The following is a 26,348-nucleotide window of genomic DNA, read 5'->3' as shown; positions in this document are numbered from 1 at the left end:
CCTATACTGCATGGTATTTGCATGTAGGTAATGATGAATGTCAATTGTTATCAACTAAAAAGTAATCAATGATGGACGTGAGAAAATAATTAATATTGCCTTTTAATAGGATTATTTTAGCGCTGCAAAATCAAGTTTTGATGATGAATTTTGAGAAAAACCTCATTATATTCAAAATGTTTAAAAAAAGTGAAAACTATTTTTTTTTCAAGTTGAAATCATTCACTGTGGTAATTATTTATTTAATTTAATTTTTTACTTTCATGTATTTATATTTTTAGATATTTAGAAATTTCGTTTTTTTTTTCAAATTCAAATCTTATTTTTTTTACAGTTTTGATTTTTACTTTATTTACTTTATTTTATTATTTTTTTAGAAGTTTAAAAGTTTTGTACCTGGAAAAAATAATAAACTAAAAAAAAATTACTTTTGATTTTGAATTTTGAAAAACACGTTCGTGTATTCTAAATAAGTAAGTGTAAACATGTATTTTAGGTTGTTAATTGTGATTAACGAGTGTGCATTTTCACTCATTTCACTTACATTTATTTTAAGTTTCGGGTTGTTTCCAGATTAACATCTTATTTTTGACAGGTTCAATTTTTAACAAGTTAATGAGATAAAAGTAGTAGCCTCCCTGTCACACACACCATAGTTTAAAAACAACAACATGATTCTGTATTCATTATGTGTTTTTAATTTGTTGCTGTCTTGCCTGTCATGCTTTTATACACTGTACCTAATAAATAAGTAGCAACACAAACCGTTCCCTGAAGGCAACACGTTAGGGGACGCCTACTATCCACCGTCTATCATAATGTCACGCCCCTCTCAGTTGATGACACGCGCCCTACGTGAACTTGGAGCCAAAAGTCTGAATCTCAAAAAAAGAAAGAAAATCTGAAACTGTAAAACAAATTTAAAAAAAATAAGATTTTAATCTGAAAAAGACTAAAGTTAAAAATAATAAATATATGAAAGGTGAAAAATAAAAGCACCATACATTTCTGAACCACACTCAAATTCAAATACGTAATCCAACCTATCAAAACTATGCATTTGTGTAGTTTCAGACCTCAGGGAACCCAGTAAAAAATACACACACAAAAAAAATCGTTGATTAAATAAATGCCCTCCAATGCTTTTATTTTGAAGGCAAAAAGTACTGATTCCGGGGCGGTACTGTAAACATCAATACGTAAATGGCTGCACTGCTAATTCTCAAACTACGAAAACAACCACCATATGAGCACACCAGGTACTATAAAACATGTTTTCACACTTCTGTTATTTGTACTATAAGGCATTTATTGCGCGTATCTTAGTTTCTGTTTCAGTTCTGTGGTTTCAAGCTGGCTAACGTCGTGCATGATGTTGGAACCTTATTGTAGATATGACTACGTTTGATGTACTGTACTGTACCTAATGTAGTACTTACTGTATGTAGTACTTACTGTATGTAGTACTTACTCATCCCAACAAAGTTTTTTTTCTTTTTGGCATCAACTCTGGAAAGTTCTTGAGGTTTTTTTTGAAATGGCTATCAGTAAGCTATGCATTTAGCCCCTGAATATTCGTTGCTACTGTATTTTGTGTTTTTACCTTGTTTGAGCTTCTAGTTGTTTCTTTGAAAATAACTTTTAGGTATGGAAAAGATGGAGCAGAATGACAACGAAGGGGACAACTTTAGGTAAGAACTGTTCTTAGAATATCAAAAACTTTACCAAAAAAATATTTGCTTGTGTCAGATTTGTTTATATATTGCTCAGCTAGTGTCAACCATAATGTAAACAAATGTGTACGTGGGTATTGCATACACACAGTATACATATATATATGCAGTCAAGCCCAAACTAATTCATACCCCTGGAAACTTTTGACTTCCAGTTACTTTTATTAAACTAACTTCTTGATTAGAAATGACACAGCTAGGTGTCTCCCAGAAAGTAATACAATGAAATGACAATAGGACGAAAAATATTGGTATGTTCAGGGTACCTCACGATAAGATATGCGACGCATGGCTCACAATAATATCTCGATATTGCGATGCTGAGATAGATGGAACTTATCTGGAGAGCAGGAATGTCCAAAGTGTGGCCTGGGGGCCATTTGTGAACCGCAGCTTGTTTTTTTATTGGCCCGCAACACATATTACAGACCAAATATACACGTCCCGGGTTAAAACTTTACACCCAAAAAAATTAATTAGAGTGGTACAAATTCACCCAAAAATGGAACCTGACCCCCAAAGTGGCCGACGACCTGTGCCCCCTACTCTATATGGTCTTTAATGATTTCTGTGCGTCCTATCATAATGAACATGTTTACCAAATTCTTGCAAGATATGAGAAGAAAAAAGTTTTTAGTGAATAATAATAATAATAACAAAAGTAAAACATAATAATAGTGACATTGAAAAGGCCAAAGGGATTAGATTATATACAGTATTACACTAATTTGCTTTGTTTTCTATCAATAGGGATCTATTGGTACTTGTTACTACCTGGGTTGGTCCAGGAGGACCATTAAGATTCTGCACAAATGATACAGCTATCGATATTCTTTTTTATCCAGCTGACCGTCTTACTTATGACACGTTGTCACGTTATGCTCTGCATAAAAAAGACATTGGTAGGATCTGATATTCAGCTTGGAATAACTACAAATAAGGAAGCAACACCACACAGAAGTTTGTATCACAAAAATATTTCTTCCTCAAAAGTCTCTCAAAGTCAGGCATACTAATACGAGTCAGCACCTCGCCCTGCAAACATAGTTGACTTGCTTAAGACTTAAAAAGCAGGTGTTGATAAAAGACTTCCCTTGTGTGGGATGTTACATGGTGTTGGTGGTGTACAACCTCTTGTGCTAATTAAAATGGCCATAAAAATGTATTTTTTCACATCTCTATTTATACCAATTCAATAGATTTACTGATGAATACCAGTATCGATAAAGAATATCAATATTGATATCGGTATTAAAAAAATCTTAATAATATACATCCCTACTTATCAATCAAAGATAGATATTGATTGATTGAAACTTTTATTAGTAGATTGCACAGTACAGTATATAGTCATCATAATACATCATAATTAAATTATCCCCTCAACTCCCCCCAAAATGGATTAACTCGCTGGAATAAAAAAGACAATATAACATACATCCATAAACGTGGACGCATGTGAAAAAGTGCAATATATTTATCTGTACAGTAATCTATTGATTTATTTATATATATTTATTTATTTTATATATATATTTATATATTATTTATATATATTTATTTATTTATATATGCACCTTATTGCTTTTTTATCCTGCACTACCATGAGCTTATGTAACGAAATTTCGTTCTTATCTGTGCTGTAAAGTTCAAATTTGAATGACAATAAAAAAGGAAGTCTAAGTCTAAGTCTAAGTCTATATTCCGTACAATTGACCACGAAATGGTAACACCCGAATAAGTTTTTCAACTTGTTTAAGTCAGGGTCCACGTTAATCAATTCATGGTAGATCATATAGATGTCGATGTCGATGCTTTGTTCAGATAGTTTAGCATATATTTGTTGAGCTAAAATGTATTGGTTTTAGTCTATTTTATTGTACAAAATGTATCAAAGTAGCCCCCACATCCTTCCATTTTTCTGTATTTTTTCTGCTGGAAAATGTTTGGCCACACCGGCTGTAGGGTGACCATATTTTGATTACTAAAAAAACAACCAAGGACACTCGGACTGGCGATTTGATACTTAACTGATACTTAAAGTTTACTCCAGAGATACTTTATAATTTCAATACATTTAAAGTACACCTTATTTGTATGGATAATAACTTGTTTTACTAGAGAATACAATCCATAACCCATCCATCCATTCATTTTCTACTGCTTGCCATAACCTTCATTCTTATATTGTTCTATAATTATATATATAACAACTGTACATCATCAACAATGAAATTGCACTATTAACATGAGTGCATTAATAAATTGCGCCCACACACCGTCACTCTTACGTGTGCTCTATTGCAGCCATGCAGAAACTATGTTTGCGTATTTAAAGTTCCGGGCACTCCATGCTAGAGGTGGAAATCTTTGGGCACCTCACGATTCAATTGCGATTCAGGTGCTAGGATTTGATTAAAAATCGATTATTGATGCCATCTTCAATATGTGTATATTGATGCATTTTTACACTTCTTTTCGTTTCACTAAATAAGCGTTTATCACTTGCAACTTATAAAAACAGTGCATTTGTAATAAGAAACAGTTAATTTAATTCCCATCACTTTTTTGAATTAATGTAAATGTGTGCTGTATAATAAAGGAACTGGTCGGATGTCTCGGTGAGGTGGCTTGCTGCAGTCAACACATTCTGCATTACTTTATAACAATACATATATCGATTATTGACGTTTACTATTCAGCTTAATAATCGTCCATGTCCGAATTGCGATGCATCTAAAAATCGATCCCCCCCCCCACACTTTTAATCCATGCCGTCTGGATTTTATACAACTTTATTTGTAATACTCATTAAACAATCAAAGCAACAGAATATAAATGGAATATTGTTTTCTAAGCGAAGTAATCTATTTAATAGACGATCACTGTTTCAGTACTTATTACATTCATTTGATGAATAGGTGCATTTTGGGGTGGATCAAGTTTTTATATAACTTAGCGAATACACAAAGAATGTGCTACCATGATTTAATGTTTTTTCAAATGGAGGTTTTGTTGGTTTTCTGTCTCTGGCTGTTAAAAAAAAACCTGAAAACTTCCAGTCTGTTCATGTTTTATAACAATCCCTAGCACAATCACCAACGGATCATCAGCTTACCGAGGGACTTGAACTTTAAATGTTAATGCAGTTTCATAAAGAGGACTTATTTTCCATTCAGCATCAAACAATGAGCGTGTACAACATTTTTGGCAGCTATTGGCTTTCTTTAGACATACGGACCAGTTTCCTAATTAATTACTTAGTCAGGTTGTGTTGCACTTTGACTTCACAGACGCCAGCAAAATCTCAGCATGCTTACTTGTTTCTTTTCTCACAATTAAGTAGATTTAATGTCCGCCGTTATGGATTTTTGTGTTCTTCAGTTCCAAATACAATGCTGGCTTTCACTACTTCACTAAAAAGACACTACCAGTACTATCAGAGAGCTAATCAGCGTTTAAGTTTGTTCTTACTCCTACAGTTGCAGTGTTGTTGTCATTACCTAATAGATCTGCAAAGTTCCAAACATTTTGTTCAAATGTTTTAAAAGAGAAAGTGATGACTTTCCCACAAAATGCCCGACTATATTTCCTGGAAACTAAAACCAGTACCACTGAGGTGTAGACCGTTGAAGATTGGCCAACTGAAGGATTATATAATAATCTTTGAATTCTCTTTTTAACCAAATGTACCTTGATATGTGTACATTGCAACAATGACAAGCTTTTAAAAATTGTGAGCGAAAACATCTGAGAAAGCTGCAATGTACATGCCACACCAGAGGTTGGCAGTGCCACTTGTAAATATAACACGGCTGTATGTGAATTGGCACCAATTGCTTGAATGTTCTGCTGTATATCTTCAACATCCTTCTGTAAACTTGTAAGAATATAATGTATCTATCTCGGAATTGTAAGTGTTTGCACTGGAATATGAACAATGTCTTTGAAGACTTCCACTTTGAATATTGCATTCACATTTAGATTGAGGTATGTTGTCTCTTCGTGGGTTAAACGTTAATGTCTCTTGTTTTAACGTTAGCATTTTAGTCAGTTTGGGAGTTTATCAAAGTGCAGTTTTCAATTACATTTTTTTTCAGTAAATTTTTGTTCTAAATGGTAATACTAATTGTCAGGAGTTTTACCGCGGTTATCATTAGTACCGTATCGTTACATCTTTACAAATGGTGCAGCGACCCTAATGATCCAGGTGATGTACAGTAGTTGAAATGTTCAGTATGGCCACCTGCAGGACTGGAGTGGGACAAATAAAGCAGTGTCTTTGGGATTGCTTGGCCTTAGTCGTGTTTCAATAAACATTAGTGTTGGATCCAACGATCCATACTTGCCAATCTTGAGACCTCCGAATTCGGGAGATTGGGGGGGTTAAGGGGGGAGGAGTATATTTAGAAATACTTGAATTTCAGTGTTCATTTATTTACACATATACACACACATAACACTCCTCTACTCATTGTTGTATTTGAAAGTGCAATGCTTTGCAGCCAGTAGCACAGCCTTTGAAGGAGCATAGGTATGGGCAGCATCTGTGAAATTTAATTTGCAGGAGAGGAGTGAGTTTAGGGTTGAATTGTCCATCCTCGTTCTATTCTCTGTCACTCGTCGTCGCCATGACTGTCTCTTCTTCGTTCTTCTGCTTCGTCTCCTTGTTTTGTGCGCAATTGTGCGCTCTCCAAAAGCCGTAGATGTTATAACGTGACTGGGGCGGCACACTGTTTATAAAGAGGAAAAGCGGACGTGACGACAGGCTGTCCTCACTTAGGTCCGCATGGACCTGGAGGGGGCGTGTCTGTTGTCCGGTTGGAAATCGGGAGAAATTTGGGAGAATGGTTGTCCCGGGAGATTTTCGGTAGAGGCACTGAAATTCGTGAGTCTCCCGGAAAATTCGGGAGGGTTGGCAAGTATGGTTGGATCACACTGATAATTTTGGTATTGATCTGATACCGTAAATACAAGGCCAGTAGTGCCCTGACTAATAAATACTTTGTACTTTAAATGATTCAAGATCATTGACTGATGTTGTGATTTTGCCTATAATTGGTTGATTGGGGTTTAAATCACACACAAAAAAACACAGTACAAAGATTATAGGCAAGAAAAAAACAACAACTTATTTGTGAATAACGTAGCAACAAATAAATACAACAACATTAGACAATGTAAGATTATCAACAAAATAAGACTATTATTACCTTTTGTTATGTTCTTTTGTTTTAGCAAAAATTAAATCAATAGTACAGAATAAGTAGACAAAAAGTAGAAACTACTATAGTAATACCTCAAACAGTACAATTTTAATATGTAACATGCCTTTTATAAAGAAAAACTTTTAGATAAGGAATATTGTATAAAAGCAATAAAATAGAAAGTAGTACAAACAACTACAGTGTTTATGGAGCAGTGTTTATGGATCTAACTAAAGCATTTGACACAATTAATCACAATATTTTAATCAAAAAGCTAGAACGATGTGGCATCAGAGGGTTACCGGTAGTCTTAAACTGGATAAGAAGTTATCTAACCAACAGGAAACAATACGTGAAGGTAGGCGAACACACTTCTACAACGCTAGATATATCCTGTGGTGTACCTCAGGGATCAATACTCGGACCTAAATTATTCAATCTCTATATAAATGACATTTGTAAAGTTACAAAAGATTTAAAGTTAGTATTATTTGCGGATAATACAACAGCGTTTTGTTCAGGACAGAACACACAGAAGATAATACAAATAATAACAGAAGAAATGAACAAATTAAAATGATGGTTTGACAAAAACAGACTACGGTATCTTTGAATCTCAGTAAAACTAAAATAATGCTATTTGGTAACAGTAGAAGGGAAAGTCAAACACAAATACAAATAGATGGAATAGAAATTGAAAGAGTAAATGAAACCAAATTTGTAGGTATAATGATTGATGATAAATTGAACTGGAAATATCATGTAAAAAATATACAACATAAAGTAGCAAGAAACACGTCAGTAATGAACAAAGCAAAACATGTTCGAGACCAAAAATCCCTTCATATTCTCTACTGCTCGCTAGTGTTATTATATCTGAGTGATTGTGTATAAATATGGGGAAATAACTACAAAAGTACACTTCATTCATTAACGGTGTTACAAAAAAGTTTAGTTAGAATAATACATAATGTTGGATATAGAGAACATACAAACCCTTTAATTATTGAATCAAAAATACTGAAATTCCATGACATAGTGAATTTTCAAACAGCTAAAATTATACACAAAGCAAACTATAACCTGCTACCCAAGAATCTACAACAATTCTTCTCAACAAAAGAGGAGAAATATAATCTTAGAGAAAAATGTAATTTAAAACATTTGTATGCACGTACAACACTTAAGACCTTCAGTATATCAGTATGTGGAATTAAATTATGGAATGGATTAAGCAAAGCAATCAAACAATGTACTACTATGATCCACTTCAAGAAACTCTACAAACTTTAAGTGTTTACAAAGTACAAAGAAGAAGAATCATGACAAACATTCTGAATTTATTTCATCCATCCATTCATTCATTCTCAAAATAATCTTACTCATCTCATCATATGAAATGTAACTTCCTTCACCGAGTATTATCTATTTATTTATTTATTTTTATTGTTATTACTTATGGCGTATATTGTGAATAAATTGAGAACAGGAAGTGAACAAAAGTTTTAGCAACTGTTATGTAAAAGAAAAGGGGTAGGATTAAATAAGCTCTGCTTCTTCCTACTCCTTTTCGAACATGTTGAAAAGAGAAACTGGAAATTGTGATGTATCATGTTGTATGCTTGCATGTTCCAAATAAACTCGAACTCAAACAGTAATTTTTTAAAGTAATGTAATAATTTGCAGCATTTACCTTGGAGAGTGGACTTCTATGGTATGTCCTTCTCGCTGCTTCTCTGTCAAACACACCATCAGCAGCTTCTCCATATTTTCATGGACAAATGTCCGCCGTTTAAATGTTATTTTAAATACTTGGCTGGCCTGAGACTCCTTCTGCTTCAGTATGGTAAGGTAAGTTAAAGTACCAATTATTGTCACACACAGACTAGGTGTGGCGAAATTATTCTCTGCATTTGACCCATTACCCTTGATCACCCCCTGGGAGGTGAGGGGAGCAGTGGGCAGCAGCTCTGGCCACACCCGGGAATCATTTTTGGTGATTTAACCCCCAATTCCAACCCTTGATGCTGAGTGCCAAGCAGGGAAGTAATGGGTCCCATTTTTATAGTCTTTTGTATGATTCGGCCGGGGTTTGAACTCAGGTGCAGGCTAGCAATGCTACGCTCGAAATTGCTTGGCCAAGTTGGCTGCACACTGTCATGTTTTTGCTCATTTATTTTCTTAATTTAATGAATATCATCCACTTTTTCTTCTCAGCACTGTCCTTCACACTCACTTTCTTCCTTACAAATGGTTGAAAAAACAAATGTTGATCTCTAGCAAGAAAGCTAATGCTAGTAAGTAAAACCACATCTTTTGGGTGGCATTTGCTACGGAGATGCTTGTAACTCAAATTTTTGCTTGCAACCTTAAGCAACACACCTAGTGTGTGTGTGACAATCATTGGTACTTTAACTTTAACTTTAACATAAAAATTAGCTGAGGGATAGCTCTTATCTCAAAACACTCTTAAGTTGAGGTACAACTGTATTTGCTTTCATTCAAATCCTATGTCTTTTTCCGTTTAACACGTCCAATAACTTATTTCATTACCGGTATACTTTTTTTTTTATTATAAAAAATTAAAAACACACAATTAAACACAAACAACACAAGACAAAAATACATTTGTATATAAAACAGATATTTGCTCAGTGAGTACCAAAGTATGACCAGTGTTTGTTTGCAGTACTGTGAAAACTCTATTATGGGTTTTTACTCACCAGAAAATGGAGTTCTTTAAAAGTCATAGTAGATTTTACACGCTTCCTTTTCGGGTGGCCGCATCTAATGTTTTTTCTTCCTCAATATTGTCCCCAGGCTACACTTGGTGACGTGGAATGTAGCCACAGCTGAGCCACCTGTTGACATTAGCTCACTTCTCCATTTAGAGTCTCCAAAGGGCCCGGACGTCTATGTCATTGGGTAGGTGGTCCAAAGGTGTATACATTGATTGATGGAGCTGTATTTCATAGTACCTGTCAAAAGTTTAGAGATAGCTTCCAATGCTGTTGAAAGACAAGGAGTACCCAAACTTTTGACTGATACCAGACCTTCAACAGTCGTGTCTCCAAATTGTCTTTAAATCTTGGAGACACCTTCACATTTAATAGTATAAAAAAGTTCCTTCCAAATAATGGAAATCAAAACTATGTTTATGTAAGCCTTCAGGAGGTGTACTCTGGACCGCTGAGATTCATGTCAGATGTTGTGTTTGATGACCCTTGGAGCCATTGTCTTATGACCACCCTGGCACCGTGGAATTATGTCAAGGTACAGCAACATAGTCGTGTCTCTGGAGCTCTACTGTAGTGAACATAATTTGCTCTCCTTTTTTAGTGTTTGCGTGCATATCTCTGTTTCAGGTGTCGTCCATCAGAATGCAGGGTCTGCTGTTGCTCTTCTTCTCCAAACTGGAGCACCTCCCATTTATTCGAGACATCCAGGCCACATATACACGCACCGGCATCTTTGGTTATTGGGTAAAATTATCAGTCACTTACATCAGGGGTCATTAAAGTGTGAGGCCGGTCTCTTACACAGCAGCTTGAGAAAAAGAACAAAAATGTTTTTCCAACCTTTAGAGCAGTGTTTTTCAACCACTGTGCCGCGAGATACAGTCTGGTGTGCCGTGGGAGATTATCTTATTTCACCGATTTGGGTTTGAAATATTTTTTGCAAACCAGTAATTATAGTCTGCAAATTAAGTGTTGTTGTTGAGTGTCAGTGCTGTCTAGAGCTTGACAGAGTAACCGTGTAATACGCTTCCATATCAGTAGGTGGCAGCCGGTAGCTAATTGCTTTGTAGATGTCGGAAACAGCGGGAGGCAGCGTGCAGGTATAAAGGTGTCTGATGCTTAAACCAAAAATAAACAAAACGTGAGTGCCCCTAAGAAAAGGCATTGAAGCTTAGGGAAGGTTATGCAGAACAAAATTAAAACTGAACTGGCTACAAAGTAAACAAAAACAGAATGCTGGACGACAGCAAAGACTTACTGTGGAGCTAAGACTTACTGTGGAGCTAAGACGGTGTCCACAAAGTACATCCGAACATGACATGACAATCAACAATGTCTCCACAAAGAAGGATAAAAACAACTGAAATATTCTTGATTGCTAGAACAAAGTAGATGCGGGAAATATCGCTCAGAGGAAGACATGAAACTGCTACAGGAAAATACCAAAAAAAGAGAAAAAGCCACCAAAATAGGAGCGCAAGACAAGAACCAAAACACTACACACAGGAAAACAGCAAAACATGGTGTGATGTGACAGGTGGTGACAGTAGACCTACTTTGAGACAAGAGCTATGTTGATACATAGTTGGTTATGGTTTAAAGTCATATCCAACAATTGCGACAATGACTTTTTATTGTTAACAGAGTTTCGTTTTTTTAATGATTTCTGCTGGTGGTGTGCCTCCGGATATTTTCAACGCCAAAAATGTGCCTTGGCTCAAAAAAGGTTGAAAAACACTGCTTTAGAGAACCAGTGGAGTGGAAAAACAAGTTGACTTTATATGCCCAATTGTGTTTCATTGTATCCATTAAACCATATACAATTGTATTTACAATCCGCAAAATATATGACAACACTGTCTAAACATCACAAAATGCCACAAATTCAGTCGGCCATTTTGAATATTCCGCTCTGAATATCTTTGGCAATTTCCTTATATTCTACATCACTGGAGTAACGCTTCTGCACTCTGACCATATTATCAGATCAATCATACTGGAAATATGCAAACATTGGAAAGAGACTTGCTGTTTATAATTCACAATTCTTATGTAGACAAGAACACATACGTTTGGTTTTTTTATGCATTCGAAATCGTAAATAAATAGCTAACAAATGAGTCAACAAATCAAGGGTCCTCTATTGCGCCCATTATACATCAAGAAACCGCCAACAATAATTGACCTTAAAATTAACCAATAATGAACGATATTATTATTATAAGTGCCAACGCAGACGTCCTGTTATAGCGGTACATTGATAGCAGTGAGCTAATGCTAGTTTACGCTGGTATTGTTGGCACACTAAGCTTCTGCTTCATCCCAAACTTGCAAAAAGCTAATTCTAGATTATAATTCATACATTTCTCACCTAGTAGTAGTAGTAGTAGACAAATGTGGCGATAAACCGAGAGTCTGGTTGGTTTTCACATCCCCCGAGATGGTGAAAAAGATGCTAGTTGCTGCAACTTTTTTTAACCTTTCATGAGGATTGTGATTGACTCCTAATGTAAACGGGATTCTGTGAGCGTCCTGTCGGTTGGCATTTTAGCGAGAGTGGAAATTGTACAGAAAGTATTTGTTTTGTTATGGTTTATTATGGTTCGTTTGTAAGTTTAGCACCTAGCAATGATGATATAGTTTTATAATAAAGCTGCATCCGTTTAGCACTTGGCTTCTAAAACGTATTGCTCATTCTCTTTGTGTTCGGGCTCAGAAATATAAGGTTCTGGATCATAATTGTTCCCAAAGTGATCGTTGTTGCCTCTTACAAAGTCTGCTTGATTAACATTGTTGTTGATGGGGAAGGGCTCTGTGGTTGCTACTTCTACATTACGGATAATTGACTGGCTTGCTCATTGTTTCTCAAAATGGCTCGGGAATCTCGGTGAGATTTATACTATTTTGATCATGTCTAGACTTCCATCTCCCCAGCCACTCGAAAATAAACTTTATAAATATTATATTGATTCACCTGGTAACAACATTAGGTACACCTGCACACTCTCCAATCTATTCAGAGTGCATAAAAGTAGCTGCTTTTGGCAGCATTTATGTCACTGCTTGTTTTACGTCATTACTATGCGCATGCACGGTTAGATTAACATAATACTTATTTCAAAAAGTGATACTTATACTTATCTTAAAGGCCTACTGAAATGCGATTTTCGTATATAAACGGGGATAGCAGGTCCATTTTATGTGTCATACTTGATAATTTCGTGATATTGCCATATTTTTGCTGAAATGATTTAGTAGAGAACATCGACGATAAAGTTCGCAACTTTTGGTCGCTGATAAAAAAGCCTTGCCTGTACCGGAAGTAGCAGACGAGTAGTGTGACGTCACAGGCTGTGGAGCTCCTCACATCTGCACATTGTTTACAATCATGGCCACCAGCAGCGAGAGCGATTCGGACTGAGAAAGCGACGATTTCCCCATTAATTTGAGCGAGGATGAAAAATTTGTGGATGAGGAAAGTGAGAGTGAAGGACTAGAGGGCAGTGGGAGCGATTCAGATAGGGAAGATGCTGTGGGAGGCGGGTGGCAGAGGTGTGGACTCGAGTCACATGACTTGGACTCGAGTCAGACTCGAGTCATGAATTTGATGACTTTAGACTCGACTTGACAAAATGTAAAAAGACTTGCAACTCGACTTAGACTTTAACATCAATGACTTGTGACTTCACTTGGACTTGAGCCTTTTGAATTGACATGACTTGACATGACTTGCTACTTTCCCCAAAACCCAAAGATGAAAAAGTTATTCGGGAGCGCTCCGTATTTTTCATTGTGTACTTGTCTATCAGCGTTGCGTGTGTCAGCTGGTGTGCTCTCAGTACAACAGCCAATCAAATTAGATCTACTTTGTTTTCATCCCACAGCATTCATCCAATCAAATTGCAGGACAACCAACGAAGAAGACATGTCCAAACCACACGCCAGTGAACAAAAAATGATACCTAAAATAATTTCGTTTGGGTATAAAAATTACGAGGTGGTCAACACAAAACGGTTTGCAGTATGCAACACATGCGGTTCGAAAATTACTGATGGAAAGGCAACAACTTCCAACTTCGTCCGGCATTTGAAGTTGCACAAAGAACGGTAAGTTTTGAATGTAAGATAACGTTTATTGGCTAAGTAACGTGACTTTTATTTGCTGTGTAGTTAAATCAGTGAGGCTGTAAACTCACTGCTAACGTTATAACGTTATTGCAAACACGGGAATCTGTTGCAGTTCACTACCTTATTCATACTTTTTGTTCAGTGATTTTTTTTAAGCAGGGTTACGTTAGTCAATACATCACACGTAACGTTATACGGCGGTCAGCAGCACCGCGTATTTTAGCCACCTAAAAAAGACAAAAATAGTAAAATAAAGGTCAGTTAAAATGTATACTATATTATGAATATGTGTACCGTTTTAGCTAGCTTTCTGACATACTGTTGGTTGTTTACCTCAGTGGTCCCCAACCACCGGGCCGCGGCCCGGTACTGGTCCGTGGATCGATTGGTATCGGGCCGCACAAGAATTTTTATTTTTATTTTATTTTATTTTTTTAAATTAAATCAACATAAAAACACAAGATACACTTACAAGTAGTGCACCAACCCAAAAAACCTCTCTCCCCCTTTTGTTCTGGGCATTGAACATGAAGACTCTTCCTTCACTGTTCCGAGTGGCCATGAGAGTCTTGGCAGTGCCTGCCTCCAGTGCTCCAGTGGAGCGAGTTTTCAGCCATGGTGGCATCATACTACGCCCCCATCGTGCACAAATGACTGACAGACTCTTGGCTAATTTGGTCTTTTGCAAATGCAATGCAGCATAGAGACCTGACATATAAAAAGTACAACTTTTTTGTTATGTTCACGTATATGTCATGTTTTTTCAATCTTAACACTTTTGTACAAATAAGTACATTTGCACTTTATTTTTCAATGTGTTTGTTCTGTAAAGGAATGAGTTAATGTTTAAAATGACTGGTTAATAGTGCTATTATAAAGTGCAATGTCAGCACAATTTTATTTCCTGCAATTTAAAATGCACTTGTTTTAATAAATAAATACAGCGTTTGAAAAGCATACACAATCTGTGTTAATATATTAGTCTGTGGTTAAAAGGACTTGAAAGGACTCGAAACTCAAAATGCAGGACTTAGGACTTGACTTGGGACTTTCCAGTCTTGACTTTGGACTTGACTCGGGGCTTGCCTGTCTTGACTCGGGACTTGACTCGGACTTGAGGGCAAAGACTTGAGACTTGCAAAACAATGACTTGGTCCCACCTCTGGCGGGTGGGACCTGATATTCAGCTGGGAATGACTAAAACAGTAAATAAACACAAGACATATATATATATACTCTATTAGCCACAACACAACCAGGCTTATATTTAATATGCCACAAATTAATCCCGCATAACAAACACCTCCCCCCTCCCGTCCATATAACCCGCCAATACAACTCAAACACCTGCACAACACACTCAATCCCACAGCCCAAAGTACCGTTCACCTCCCCAAAGTTCATACAGCACATATATTTCCCCAAAGTCCCCACAGTTACGTACGTGACATGCACATAGCGGCACGCACGTACGGGCAAGCAATCAAATGTTTGGAAGCCGCAGCTGCATGCGTACTCACAGTACCGCGTCTGCATATTCAACTCAAAGTCCTCCTGATAAGAGTCTCTGTTGTCCCAGTTCTCCACAGGCCAATGGTAAAGCTTGACTGTCATCTTCCGGGAATGTAAACAATGAAACACCGGCTGTGTTTGTGTTGTTGCTGCAGTCGGCCGCAATACACCGCTTCCCACCTACAGCTTTCTTCTTTGCTGTCTCCATTGTTCATTGAACAAATTGCAAAAGATTCACCAACACAGATGTCCAGAATACTGTGGAATTTTGCGATGAAAACAGACGACTTAATAGCTGGCCACCATGCTGTCCCAAAATGTCCTCTACAGTCCGTGACGTCACACGCAGACGTCATCATACCGAGACGTTTTCAGCAGGATATTTCGCGCAAAATTTTAAATTGTACTTTAGTAAGCTAACCCGGCCGTATTGGCATGTGTTGCAATGTTAAGATTTCATCATTGATATATAAACTATCAGACTGCGTGGTCGGTAGTAGTGAGTTTCAGTAGGCCTTTAAATTTTTGACCCATCACCCCGCAAACTGAGACATCCAAAACAGTGTGCAAGCTCACGCCAAATTGCATGAATCCAATGATTTGACATGTTGGTATCCATCATTGTAACATTTATGAGTCAGACATTTCTCACAGAATCCCCCTTAAAACAGATATTAAAAAACTGCTAATTGTAATATAAAACAAAATACGTAATGGTAAAAAATGGCTTCATGCTATCCGTTACCGATCTGATAGAGATATTGGATATTTGTCCGATATCAGCAAGTATCAATGTATATTGGCCTGCATCTAAAATCTCTGATATAAGTGCTACGATACAAGCAGTCTAGTAGCACTTTTACTTGTGCAAAGCTTGACAGCCAGCTAACAACTAAATGTCCTCCAGTAAATATGTAAATTTTAGTGAAGTCCTTTACAAAGGGTAAACAAGGTAGGCTATAGGCTACTCGGAACTAGCAGCTACACCACAGCTAAACACACAATAACACACAAGCTAGACATACATAATAGGTGTCCTTAATTGAACAATATTGCAGGCTAAAACACAAAAATGGTCAATATAACCAAGTATCACATACTTATAATTATATATATTACATAGAGATAAGTATTTTATTTAATATTTTCATGTACAAATAATTATTCTTGATAAAATGTGTTTTTGTGTGAAGATTTTGGGTGTCTTCAGTGGATGAGTTGGATTTTGGGCTAGATTATTTCTAATCAGAATCAGAAGTATGTTACACACATGCATAGGAAATAAGTTGAAAAAATGTCAATTGTTGGTTTGAAAAAAGTTAATACCGCAGGGAGGGAAAACGAGCCTTGATGCTTAAAATAACGGGAGTGACAAAATGGCAAAGTCTTCCGCTTTTCAGGAGCATGGCGCAGCTAAGAAAAAGATTAGTGAAGAGGCTTGGCTATTATTACTTACTTGAGTGGGAAGTGTTTGACCATAAAAAATAGAAACTAAAACAGAAAAACTGACTCATAACATGATCATATCCTTTTTCTGTCTTAGGGTAACAAAGGTGGTGTGTCCATCCGTCTGTCTTTCTATGGCCACATGCTCTGTTTCCTCAACTGTCACTTGTCTGCTCATATGAATAATGCCGCTGAGCGAGTGATCGAGTTTGAGTATATCACCGACAAGCAGATTTTCAACTGTGAAAAGGCTCAGAGAATCCTTGACCACAGGTGAGTGCTCGAAGCAAAACGGTACAATTGACAGAAGAAAAACACAATACGTTCCATACCTTGGTCAACTTCCAATTAGGGGTGGGCGATATGCCCTAAAATCTATATTGCAATATATATTGCATGGCTCTTGCGATAACGATATATATCACAATTATATAATATGGCATATAAATGGTGATATAACCATTTTAAAATGGGTTACAGGCTCCCAATACGGCTGCTGATGTTTGCGGTTGAAATATTTTGTCAAAACTATTATTAATGTATTTTATTTACTGTTAATATCTATTTACTTTCTGCTGTGACATGGCTCTACATTAACTTTTTCTAAAATTAATAACACACTAATTCCTATCGTTGTTTAGCTACTTTACATTAGTTTTGGGCGAAACTACAAATTTGGGTATCGATCCAATACCAAGTAGTTACAGTAGCAGTATTGGCCCTACCAATGTTGATACTTGAATGATTCAGGTTTCGATCAGACAAAAACACAGAATGGCCGTGTAACAATATCAATTACATATTTGTATTATTCTTTAGTGAGTTTTATTACATACATACCAAAACATTCAATAGTGCAAAATAACTAAACATAAAAACTACTTTTAGCTGTTATTTAAATCGTAAACTCGGTATCGTTACTGTCGATATTTGTGTTGATTCATCCACCTTTGTTTACATTCAAGAACACTAGAACTAAGACTAGCTAAGCTGTTAGCATTGTTATTGTATCCACTACGTAGGGCTGGACGAATATGGCAAAAAAAAACATAATCACAATTTTTTTTTTTGTATCGAAATCATAATTTTCATTAATTTGAAAACATGCACATTTATTGTACTACAAAAACTCAACCTTAAATATTATTTAAAAGAACAACCGGATATAAATTAGTAACAATTAAACCACTAGTAAAATAATAATTATAGTAACAACAGTAAATTTAAAATAATAATAGCAATTTGAAAAAACAATAACCATAATTTTTTTCGTAAAAACTTTGGTATAAAAGGTAAAAATTGGAATTCCATCCAATTTTTACCTTTTATACCTATTTTATCACCATAGTGTGCTTTTTGTGTCATGAATAAAATGTAAAAGCATAATAATTTTGTAAATGAAGTATGGTAAGGCCATTCTAAAACCTATAACCTACCACACTGCAAAAAGTCAGTGTTCAAAAACAATAAAAAAATATGGGTATTTTATTTGACCTAAGCAAAATTATCTGCCAATAGAACAAGAAAATTCGGCTTGACAAGACTTTCCAAAACAAGTAAAATTAGCTAACCTCAATGAACCCCAAAATACCTTAAAATAAGTATATTCTCACTAATAACCAGTGTTGGGTTAGTTACTGAAAACCAGTAACTAGTTACAGTTACTAGTTACTTTATTTCAAAAGTAACTCAGTTACTAACTCAGTTACTTAAACCAAAAAGTAATGCGTTACTGTGAAAAGTAACTATTTAGTTACTTATATATATATTTTTTTATTTTTTTAAGGCCCCATTTAATGCCCTTTTAGCCTTCATTTTAGTACTGTTATTGCACTGGAGAATAATACAATCTGTTGTTCAACTTGACATGCATTTGCATCATTGAACTCTGCTAAGCAATGTGCTCTACATACAACACACAAAGACAAAGATATGTTTTAAAGGGCCAATTTGTTTCAGACCAGAACAAATTGACAAAACTATTTTAAGTAGCTGCAACTTAACATACATAAGTAACAAACAGCATAATAACAACATAGCTGTAAAACAAGAAAGGCACACACTACATACATAAAGCCTAACCAGGCGTTTTCTCAAGGAATTCTGAAATAAAATCATGTCTGAAGCCCAGAACACTCTACACATTTCCCCACTTAGTTTAGAGAAAAGGAAATATTAGCCTGGCCCACTAGTATCCCTCTTTAGGTTTGTGAACTTTATAGTCTAAACATTTAGAGTGATGTGATAATCAAACACTCTAAAAGTTTAAAATGAAAGAGTATATAAGAGAATTGACAGAGTGTGTGTACCTTCACGTGTGCAGTGCCTCGTTAAAATCCAGCCGCTGTTGGAGGTGGAGGTGAGTGTGTCTCTTTACTAGCTTCGTCGAAGCATGTTGTTTTTGTCGCTGTTTCAGCATATTTGAAACTTACATTCAGCTAAAATGTTCTTTTCTTTGTGGTCGATAAAAGAAACGTACTGAAAATATCTCCATTTTAAGAAACTCGGCTTCGGGGTTCGCCATGACGTCTTGATAGTAGACACAGACACGCCCCCTCCCCCACACACACACTCACACACACACACACGTACACACAGACAGCGCGCGGCGCGCCTCTTTTTCGTCGCCTCTTCAGCAGCGACACTCAGATCTTCTCAGTTTCTAGCCGATACTACATAAAAAATAACGCAAAATAACGCAGTAACGCATCATGTAGTAACGGTAACGGAGTTACTGAATATAAAAAATAACGCGTTAGATTACTAGTTACCGCCGATAGTAACGGCGTTACAGTAACGCGTTACTTTGTAACGCGTTAGTCCCAACACTGCTAATAACAAGTGCACTTTTCTTGGTAGAAAAAAAAAAGAGACCTTTTTGCTCAATTTGTTGAAAAATATTCTTAAATTAAGTAAATGCTAGTGCCATTATCTTGTCATTATCCGTGTCCGAGTTGAAGCCGGAGAAGATGACGTAACGCTACCGAATGTAAGTAAACCTTGAAGACCACGATGACAACAAAGCACTTGCACTTCTGGACAAGCATAAGCCAAAGAAAGACAGGATACCGACATTGTCTGATTGTCGCCCGCAGGTTGGAAGGAAAATAAATAAAGCTGAGAACAGTGGAAAAAGTCTCATCATTGTGCCGACCCAGAACAGTTACGCTCGGCATCATGATTTTTTTTCATGCTTGAAGTAAGAAATTATTACTTTAAAAAAGTAGTTTTATACTTGTAAGTGTTGATGACACAGCTTTGCATCATTTGATATTCTAGTTTCAAGCATGTATTACTCTATATAGGTCATAAAATATCAGCTACAAGCTATAGTTTCTTACTGAGATCATTTAGGACCAAAACCCTTAAAACAAGTAAAACACTCTAATATAAAATCTGCTTAGTGAGAAGAATTATCTTATTGGACAGAAAATAAGCAAATATCACCCTTATTTGAGATATTTAATCTTACTTAGATTTCAGTTTTTGCAACCTTTATTTTGTTAGTGCCAGTCAGAACGAATGTTGCTCACAGCCCTGTTATTGTGAAGGGGGGAAGTGTGCTGCTGTTCTGAGCTTTACGAGTGCCGACGACTTGAGGCTGTTTAAAAAAGAAAATGAGAGAGAAAGCCTCTTAAATTACAACTGCTGTCCTGCTTGTACATTGATGTTACATCAATGATGTTGTTCACAACACAAGTAGATGAGATGTGTTGTGGGTGAATGGATGGTTCTTGCTACCTTGAGCTTTGTAGTTTAGTTGGCATTTCAAGTGGCCGTCTCGGTATTGTTTATTTAGTTCAGGACAGGACGGCATCCCTAAACAGAGCTGTACCAGACACATTATTTTCCCAAACAAATGTTCCTTCTCGCCACAATGACATTTCAGTTACATTTATGTCAATTTCCATAATAGCGTGCGTTTAACAGCGGATTCCATTTTATTGACCAATTCTGTGACTTGATTACGTTATCAATTAAATTATATGGCCTAATTTTTTTGTTGAGTTAAGTGATTATTAATTAGGTATACTAGTGCTGTGTCAAATAAAGACATTCCAAACTTCTAGTAGACGTGGTCTTTTTTCACTTATACGCTCATTTATTCGTTTTACCGTTACAAGCTCAGGAATTTGCATGCAGGTTAATTGTTTTTTTCCCAATTGTAATATTTTTATGATCGTGAGAAGCTGAAATTGAAATAAAGATAAACATTTTTTTAAATTGTCCATCCTTACTCTCGCGGTGTATATTGTAGTATGTTTTGCTATGTGTTGTCCTCCAGTGATAATATCGCTCATTGACCACCATGAAGGTTACATTGTGTGAGGACGAGGCCATTTACATGTCACTGTCAAGTTTGCAGGAAACAGCTAGACTGTGTCATCAACATGCATTATTACGATACAACTACCGTATTTTTTGGAGTATAAGTCGCACCGGAGTATAAGTCGCACCCGTCGAAAATGCATAATAAAGAAGGAAAAAAACATATAAGTCGCACTGAAGTATAAGTCGCATTTTTGGGGGAAATTTATTTGATAAAACCCCACACCAAGAATAGACATTTGAAAGGCAATTTAAAATAAATAAAGAATAGTGAACAACAGGCTGAATAAGTGTACGTTATATGAGGCATAAATAACCAACTGAGAACGTGCCTGGTATGTTAACGTAACATATTATGGTAAGAGTCATTCAAATAACTATAACATATAGAACATGCTATTTGTTTACCAAACAATCTGTCACTCCTAATCGCTAAATCCCATGAAATCTTATACGTCTAGGCTCTTACGTGAATGAGCTAAATAATATTATTTGATATTTTACGGTAATGTGTTAATAATTTCACACATAAGTTGCTCCTGAGTATAAGTCGCACCCCCGGCCAAACTATGAAAAAAACTGCGACTTATAGTCCGAAAAATACGGTATTTTATTAAAAGTTCTGTCGTCAGCCTAATTTATATCATTTATATGGTTTATTGTCTAAGTTGCGCATCCCTACTTCCAATTTGTTCAAATACTAAAATGTATTATTTTTCCCTTTGCCAACACTCTTACCCTTCTCTGGTGCCATCATCAAAACACACTGAACAAAAGCATTGGTTCTCAAACATCAGTGTTCTCCCTCTCATCTTTGTTTTCAAGGCTGGTCTTCTGGTTTGGAGATCTCAACTTTCGAATTCAGGACCACGGCATGCACTTTGTCCGAACGTGCATCAGCGATCAAAACTACAGCTTGCTGTGGAGCAAAGACCAGGTTTGATACTGTCATGTCTTTTGTTTATATGCCAGTGACAGATTTAGGCTTTGACCAACCTGGGTACTGTTAGTCATGATGATGATTTAGAACGTTCTGCGTGGAAGGTCATGAAACAGTTGTGTGATGTTTTCTTCAGCTGATCATGTTGAAGAAAAAGGAGAAGCTGCTCCAAGAGTTTGAGGAAGGACCTCTAGACTTCCAACCCACGTACAAGTTTGACCTAAACACAGATCTATATGACAGCAGGTAACGGTTTTGTTTTAAGTCTGTTACAAAAAATTTATATCCCATGCTTGCTCTACTACAATATTAATGTATATACTGTATTTGGTCTGCTCCTTTTTGACCCATATAGGCTCTACAGGACATGGTTTGCCTTTAAGTAAGAGTTTATAACAAAATCCTGTTTGCGCTAGCAGAAGGATATCCCTTCTATAACACACTTAACTTAGGTGTGAATGTAAATACTACTTTTAACAGTGGTTACAATAACATATTTATGAGTGTTATTCTCACTTATTAACTAACATACAAAAAAAAAAAAGCAGAACTAACTTTCGAAAGTCGTAGAATGTCTTACCACGGATTTCTTTGTTGCACTGAAGTCAAAAGGAAGCCCTTTTTGGGCAAATATCCTTAATGTAATCATGAAAGTATAGTAATAATGCACCAATAATCTTAATTGTGTACCAACAGTTTTCATTCCGAAATGATGCCGTAAATGATTTATCTTGAGTGGTTTTACTCAAGAGGTGTGCTGCATTCAAAGATTTGTTCTCTGAAGGTAGTACATGTCCAGACTTTGACTCAGTACAGCTGAATCACATGTGTTTGGATTTTTTAATGTTCCTAACCACCTGGTGGCACCCAAGTTCAGTTAGAAAACTTAGAAGAGACTTTGCAGTGGATTCCTAAAAGCACTAGAGCGCTGTCATACAGATGATCTTTGACCATATTTCTTGCAGGATGTCCTTAAAAAACAGCACAGCGCTCCTATTGTATACACACGGCTTGTTTTGCTCTGAATTTTGTAACTCTGACAAAATAAACAAAAATCAAATGTCCACTGCACTTGGTTCTCAGGAATATACAGAATAAGTATAATAGTGTAGAGAGAAGTCCAGCCCCCTGATCCTTAGCTTTGTGTAATTATGACCCCAAAATAATTTAGTTTATTAGCCCTGTTCTACATTCTAGGTAACTGTCAATCGCTGTTGACATATTTCAAGTCATTATTTTCTAAGCTTTAATCCAGGGTTCTCCAATTGCAATTATTTCAATAGGTTTGCTGAGTAAGTTCAAGCATTGCTTGATGTTGTTGAAAATAATGGGCAGTTCAACTGTTGATGTGGAGAATTGACCACGGTATTTATTTTGAGTTTTAATGGTGCTATTGTTTTGTTCATCATTTATAATACACAGTTGTTAGTAATATTGGAAAATAAATTAGTGTCTCCAAATCCATTCATTTGTTGTCAGTGTAGTAAAATGTTCAACAATTCTTTGTTTTGTAGTGTTTTTTTTCTTGAATGGTGGTAAAAAAAGTTATTGTTGTAGTTGTAGTTGTGACAATAGCGCACAGTGGCTGTTAGCGTGATCGCAGAATGCGGAAAAGGTAGGCAAAGTGCAAGCAGAAGGACCCTTTTATTAGGTACCAGACAAAAAAAAGTAACACGTTTAGCAGGAAATCGTAAAGTAACAGAGCACTGGCATACAGAAGATAACGAACCAACACTGAAGGAGGGAACAAGGTGGAACTAAACAGAACTAATTAACAATGAGGAAATGTGTGCTGGCAGGAAATGAAACAGAAAATAAATATGCTGCAAAATACAGAGAACAAACAGGAAATGCTGACAAAACTAGAGCACCAGGGCAGGAAATGATGCTAAACACAGGAAAATACCAAACAAAGTATCATGTGAGATCAAGACAATCATACTATATAGTTAGATAATGAATTTTTTTTGAGGCGCTCCATAACCCCAAAAGTAATGACAGATGTCAATGCAACACACATTAAAACGTTACCGGCCGCACGTAAAGTTGTACTGACTTGTACTAGCATGTAGCATCTGTTTTCCATGTTGAGAAAGCTTTAGCTAAAGAGCTGAAAGGAGCATCATTGCCCCCTTCTGTTTGCGAGGCAGACATGTTTTGTCCAACTTTGGGACTTTACAGGGTAAGCATTGAGATAACAAAGTATGGCAGTAATTTGATTAATGGATACATGTAAATGTCGGTACTGAATTTCCCTCTTACACTCATCTACGAAAATACAGGACATTTGCAAGTATGTTACTTAAAAATGAAACTCCAGGCTGGTTGTTAATGTGCAGCTTAATAATAAACTTGGTAAAACTTTTCCAGTACAGCGTACATCTGTTGACCTGACCCACTAATAAGTCAAATTCTTGCCGCAAATATGCCGAGCAGCGAATTTAAATATGCTTTTGTATTAGACTGGAAGGACAAACAGTTGGACGCTTTGCATGCTTGTCGTTCTGGCTCGGCATGCACACGACATTGTCTTTTGGCTGGGATTTTAGCAGCTTTTGTGAGCATGGTTTGAATTGGAACAATGCAATTTGAGACATTTTTAATCTTCAAATTGCTGTTGTATAAATAAATAGTCTAAGTGACAGTTTTTGTTTCATTTTAGTTATAAATAATCAGGTGTAAGAGCTTCATATGCTTGCAACGAGGTCCCTGATAATGCTGAACTAACTTTCTAAAAACCTACCAATCAATGCACTCACATTTTAGGGAGCCTATTTATACATCTAACGAAAACTTCATTCTCTCTGTTCTCTATCTCCCATTACCACAAACCAGCAGTAAGAAGCGCAAACCCGCCTGGACGGACAGAATTCTATGGCGCCTCATACCCAAAGCACTGCCTTCTGACAAGCAAGAAGAATGCGGAGACAGGTCGGACGCAAACAATGTCGGGCAGCCCGAGGAAGCAAAAAAAAGTCTTTTAGAGCTCAGCCAGGACTTGTACACCAGTGACATGCAGTACAGAATCAGTGACCACAAACCTGTCATTGGTATCTTCACCCTGAAGGTGACGTATTTGTTTTGTCATCATAGTATCTCCACTGGCGTTGTTCAACGTTAGACTCCACACTTACATTTCACTTTCATAGTTTTCTAAGATGCTAATACTCAGTTTTAACAAGTGAACTTTAGTTGTTTATAACTGCATCATTTTATTAAATACCTCAAATCCTGTTGCAGTGTAGTGTTGGTACAGGTATATGTCACTACAAACTACAAACAGTACTTTACATACCGCACATGAACAGTGGAACTATTGTAAGTAGGGGTGTCCTTATCCAATACTGATACTTTACAGTCAGTCTCATATCAGCAAAAAAACAAATATCGGATTACAGTATATGGGCTTGCATCGAAAATCTCTGCTATAAGCTCCGATACAAGTCGTCCTGCATTGTGTTAACATCTAAATATCCTTCAATAGGCATACAATGTTGGTCTTTTATTGTATTTTAGTCATTTACAAATATAAACATAGTAGGTTATATGCTACTACAGTAGGAGCTAGCAGCTACACAACATCTTAGCAAACAGCAGCACTAGACATACGTAATAAGTTCCCTTTATTAAACAATATTGCAGTATAAACACAACATTTGTCAATATAAACAACTATTAAAAAATTATATATGCATATTCCTTACAGATACAAAATCTCCAAGGCAGAAGCATATAGCAAGTATCTAGTAACAAATGTGTCCCTATCATTCAATTTACTTACTTACGTCATGAGCTAAATTAGTGAATAATTGTGACCAGTAGGTGTCGCCAAAAAACAAACAAACATCACGCCACTTCAACTTAAAGACAGGATACGTCCATTCCAGCTGGTTAATTATACATAGGTTAATGTTTTTCAGACTGCATTGTTCTCTGAGTAATTTAACTTGATCAAACCTTTTCTAATATTCCACACTACAAATGAATTAAATTGCAAATATATCAGCTCAATATTGGTATGAACCAATCCAAAGTGAAAATGTATTGGGACACTCCCAATTTGAATCAGAATCCAAATCAGAAATACTTTAATAATCTCTGGAGGGAAGTTGTCTTTGAGCAAGTTGATATAAGTCCTGGTCTATGGTTTACTGCTTTGGTCGACATTATTATGAAAAATCGGCACGTTTATGTCCACATGTTTTTACAAAAGCAGATTGTTGATTATGTTAAAATTAATCTTTGATTCACCCCCCAAAACTAATAAAATAATTTAAAAAACTGTTAGCCACCAAAATAAATAGTTGGGCATGTA

The 26,348-nt window shown here is 36.2% G+C and overlaps 1 protein-coding gene across 4 annotated transcripts in view; it reads left to right on the top strand.

Annotated features, from left to right (window-relative positions):
- The first annotated feature begins 1,164 nt into the window (after positions 1–1,164).
- Positions 1,165–26,348, top strand: part of inpp5ka (inositol polyphosphate-5-phosphatase Ka) — a 37,432-nt gene continuing 12,248 nt past the window's right edge. Inside the window, exons 1-10 of one of the 4 annotated variants that reach the window (XM_061925444.2) lie at positions 1,165–1,259; positions 1,646–1,691; positions 9,761–9,865; positions 10,105–10,213; positions 10,306–10,422; positions 16,862–17,037; positions 21,919–22,030; positions 22,170–22,279; positions 22,389–22,415; positions 24,872–25,100. In XM_061925444.2, coding sequence (XP_061781428.1) covers positions 1,247–1,259; positions 1,646–1,691; positions 9,761–9,865; positions 10,105–10,213; positions 10,306–10,422; positions 16,862–17,037; positions 21,919–22,030; positions 22,170–22,279; positions 22,389–22,415; positions 24,872–25,100 — 1,044 coding nt within the window. In that variant the 5' untranslated portion in view covers positions 1,165–1,246. Of the gene's footprint in view, positions 1,260–1,645; positions 1,692–9,760; positions 9,866–10,104; positions 10,214–10,305; positions 10,423–16,861; positions 17,038–21,918; positions 22,031–22,169; positions 22,280–22,388; positions 22,416–24,868; positions 25,101–26,348 lie in introns of all 4 variants that reach the window. The other 3 variants (XM_061925443.2, XM_061925446.2, XM_061925445.2) reach the window with 3 other exon arrangements.

The sequence above is a fragment of the Nerophis lumbriciformis genome, linkage group LG30 (assembly GCF_033978685.3).
Source record: "Nerophis lumbriciformis linkage group LG30, RoL_Nlum_v2.1, whole genome shotgun sequence".
Lineage (NCBI taxonomy): Eukaryota > Metazoa > Chordata > Actinopteri > Syngnathiformes > Syngnathidae > Nerophis > Nerophis lumbriciformis.
The sequence above is the reverse complement of the archived record's forward strand: the minus strand, read 5'-3'. Positions and strand labels throughout refer to the sequence as shown.